General features: G+C 39.4%; 1 protein-coding gene across 2 annotated transcripts in view; it reads right to left on the reverse strand.

Annotated features, from left to right (window-relative positions):
* Positions 1–3,885, reverse strand: part of PDIA3 (protein disulfide isomerase family A, member 3) — a 28,297-nt gene continuing 24,412 nt past the window's right edge. The window contains exons 10-13 of one of the 2 annotated variants that reach the window (XM_006882960.1): positions 3,003–3,131; positions 2,738–2,817; positions 644–701; positions 1–437 (exon numbers count right to left, since the gene is read on the reverse strand). In XM_006882960.1, the coding sequence (XP_006883022.1) occupies positions 324–437; positions 644–701; positions 2,738–2,817; positions 3,003–3,131 (381 nt within the window). In that variant the 3' untranslated portion in view covers positions 1–323. The remainder of the gene's footprint in view (positions 438–643; positions 702–2,737; positions 2,818–3,002; positions 3,132–3,885) is intronic. The other variant, XM_006882961.1, reaches the window with a different exon arrangement.

Genomic DNA, 3,885 nt, shown 5'->3' on the forward strand with positions numbered 1-3,885 from the left:
GACAGTTTAAAGGGGGCTCATTTATTGTTACTGTTCCAAATGTACAAAAAAAAATTAGAAAATAACCCCCCACTCAGCCCCTCCCACTCCCATATTTCCCCCAACACAAATAATTTCCCCCAAAACCACAAACATAAACTGGTCCTGGTGTTTCCATAAACAGTGCAGCTAAGAAAAAGCTTAGAGAAAATTTAACAGGATTCAGATTATAGTCATTCTGTCCTCTCAGAATAATCTTATGTGGGTCCCAGTCCTCCCCAACGGTGTTCCCATCTCTGGTGGAAGAGTCCTTTTACAAAGTAGAATGTTTGGCTGCTGCTGCTTTAGAGGTCTTCCTGTGCCTTCTTCTTTTTCTTAGGTTTTTCTTCTTGAATTACAGGGGGATTTGTAGCCTCTCGCTGTAGGTAGCTAATAAAATCATTTAATTCACGGCCACCCTGAAAACAGAAAAATTTTTATAGATTTAACTTCTTTTAAAGAATTCTAGACTTTCCCAATAGTAAGACTTCTGAGTTTATGAAAGCCCTAGTAGCCATATGTATTTATCATGAGTTGACACGACTTTAAATAAAGTCAGCTAAAGAAATGGGTATGTATTAAGTGATTATGTGTTTACCTATGGGGAGATGGAAAATGTACTTACTTCATATTTCTTTGGATTTAGCTTCTTGTTGGCTGGAGAAAAGTAGATGGTAGGGAAACTGAAGAAAAAAAAGCATATTAAATTCAATTTCTTTTTTTTTTCCTTTTTATTTTATTATTTGTGTGTGTGCGTGTACCGTCAAATCAGATCTGACTGGTACAGGAGGAGATTGTCCCTCCTTCCTCGGCAGAGCATCTGGTGGACTCGAACTGTGTGCCTCTGGGATTGCAGTGCAGCTTCCTGCCACTAGGCCACCAGAGCTCCCCTAAATTCAATTTCTAAAGTAATTCTGACAGATACCATTCTTATAGGACTTCTGGGAGTAACTTCTGTTCAAGGTTTCTAATCTAACCAATACATTTCTATCAATGGGTTCAGTTACATCCTATAGAAACCCAGGAATTTGAAAGCTCCCCAAATCTGCGGTAGTCATGTGGACCCACGATTTATAGAAGGCATAACTGCAATGTAAAAGAAGTCTAAAACCAGTAAAGAATTGCTTTCCTGGTAGTTTATAAGTGTAAAGAGTTTATTGTTCAAAATGGCTTCTCTAGCCACTAACTTTGACTTTGCCACATGTATGGGCAGGATCATTTAAATAAGGTGGGTTAAGTCTATCCATAAGAGGACTGACTAGTCCCACCATTAGAGTGAGTGGATTCAGCAGCAGAAAACAGAATCTTAACACCAAGATGGAAGTACATGTCCTTTGTGGTCTGAGACCCCTACACTAGCCAGATCCTGATCTACTACCTAAGAGCAACAGCAGCCTCAGCCAAGAACCAGAGATCGACATGAAGCAGATCTGACTTGAGGCTTCTGCCCAAGAACCAGAGGCTTTTAAGCAAGGTTACTTTAAAACTGAGGGAAGACAATAACTGGCGTTTAAGGGAACTTTTTAACAGTGACCAAAGCCATGAAACTGAAGGTAAAAGGGACTGTAACCATGCTTGACAAGAAGTCTGGACTATTAACTTTGGTAATACGTCCGGTAACAGTGAGTATGGGTCTATGAAGACATTGCAATGGATTTCGGAGCCAGTAGAGCAGTAAGATTGGTTCTGGAATTAATAGAAGTAGGTGCAGGAGTATGGGAGACCATGTCTAACGATATAGGAATTAGTTTTGTATTATGGATGTTGATGATGAAGACAGTTCCCCTTTGTGGAGTAATAAGTTAGACTCTGCTGTCTCCACATTATTCTTGCTCTTTTTACAAGTTTATTTTTCCAACCCAATACACCTTCCAGGAAATTAAAAGGTGCATTGTGATGGGAAAGTCTGCTGTTAGGGACCTCTCCAAAGTACTGAAGAGCAATGGTGTCTCTCTGGAGACTAAGGTGCGCCTGATACGGGCCCTGGTCTTTGCAATCACTTGTTATGCATCAGAGAGTTGGACAATGACTAAGGAGGACAGGAGAATTGATGCCTTTGAGCTGTGGTGCTGGAGAAGAGTATTGAGGGTATCATGGACTGCTAGGAAAACAAACAGATTAATCCTGGAAAGGGTTAAACAGGGTGGCTCTTTGGAGGCAAGGATTCTGAGGCTCTAACATACACTGGACATGTTGTAAGAAGAGACCGGTCCTTGGAGAAGGACATCATGCTGGGGAGGGTGGAGGGACAGCACAGGACGGGAAGGCCCTCTAGAGGATGAGGTGGATTGATTCGGTGACTGGGGTAGGCAGGATGGGAGTGTCAGAGACAGTGCGAAAGGCATAAGACAGAGTAGAGTTTAGGGCTGTTGTACATAGGGTCGCTATGAGTCGCAAGCGACTCGACGGCACATAACAAGTGCCAAGACCTTAATAGGTTTTTTATTATTTTTATTTTATTAATTTTAATGAACGTTTGCAGAGATTTTGGATTTCCATTCATTCATTGTTGCATTTTTCTCCCTGTCCACCCCTCCCCCCAGTTATCTTTTCTTGGAAAATAAAAATTCCTTCATTGGTATAAAATTTTACATTGGTTGGTTTGTGTGCAAAGTTCATTCACATTGTATTTCACACTGTCCATTATTCATACTGTATTTCATACAATCATTCTCATTATGCTTTATAATAGGACACCCCAGATCTTTAATCTGCTTACCCTCTGACTTCATATGGAGAAGGCACGTCATTGGCTGTAGCATCCATCTTGGCTATGACAATATTTGGATCTTTGCTAAGCTGTTAAGAAAACAGATCTTCAAATGTTAAAAGTTTTCACTGACTAAGGAACACTTATGTATTTTTACATAAAACATTTTACCAAAGTTCAGAAACACATACTTAAAGACTAAACATAAAATGTATATACAATCCAGACTGATTTATGCTTCTAATTTGATATTCACACTAATGTTCAAACTTACCTTCTCTCCAAGTTCTTTATACTTAGGTTCCAGATTTTTACAATGTCCACACCAAGGGGCATAAAATTCAATCAGCACATCTTTATTTTCATTGTTCACTATTTCATCAAAATTTTCTGCTACCACTACCTGGAAAACATAGGTTTTCTAGTTGGTAAAGCATCTTGAAGAATATATACATAAAAGTTTTATATTTCTGGACCCAAACCCTCACAAATATGTGCTGTTGAATATATCATGGAAACAGAGTCAGATTTAAAGACAACTTAAAATGTTGTCATTCCCCAGAAATCAATTCCCTTTATCTGTCAAATTCTGTTTAGGATGTCACAGGAAATTCAAATGTAACCTAAAACTTCTCTCTCAACAATGATTTTTTTTTAACCGCTATTCCAAAGGGGAATTCATATCTAATACAAATAGCATCAGATCATTATGAGGTCTGCCAGTTGGGTTTTTGGTTTATTTGTTGTTTTTTTTTTTTTAAATTATTTTAATGAGCATTTACAGAGATTCTGGATTTCCATTCATTCACTGCGACACTTCTCTCCCCGCCCCCCCCAGTTCGCTCCTCTTTCAAAAGTAAAAGAAACACTCCTTCCCAGGTACACAATCCGCACCCCCTCCACTCCCCCCCCGCCCCAAGTACACTCCACTATGCAACCTTAATCGTGGACTCTTGTGATAACCATAAGACCCTATCATACATCACTTTTAAATTATTCACTCCCTCATCTGTTTCAGTGCAGTATACACAATTTAGCCAGTTTTTCTCAGTCTTCTCCCAATCCTGATATCAGTCCCATTTTACAACAGTGGCACCATGCAATATTTGTCCTTTTGCATCTGAGATATTTCACTCAGCATAATGTCCTCCAGGCTC

This window comes from Elephantulus edwardii, unplaced genomic scaffold (genome assembly GCF_000299155.1).
Source record: "Elephantulus edwardii isolate Elephantulus edwardi_28Jun2011 unplaced genomic scaffold, EleEdw1.0 scaffold00026, whole genome shotgun sequence".
NCBI lineage: Eukaryota > Metazoa > Chordata > Mammalia > Macroscelidea > Macroscelididae > Elephantulus > Elephantulus edwardii.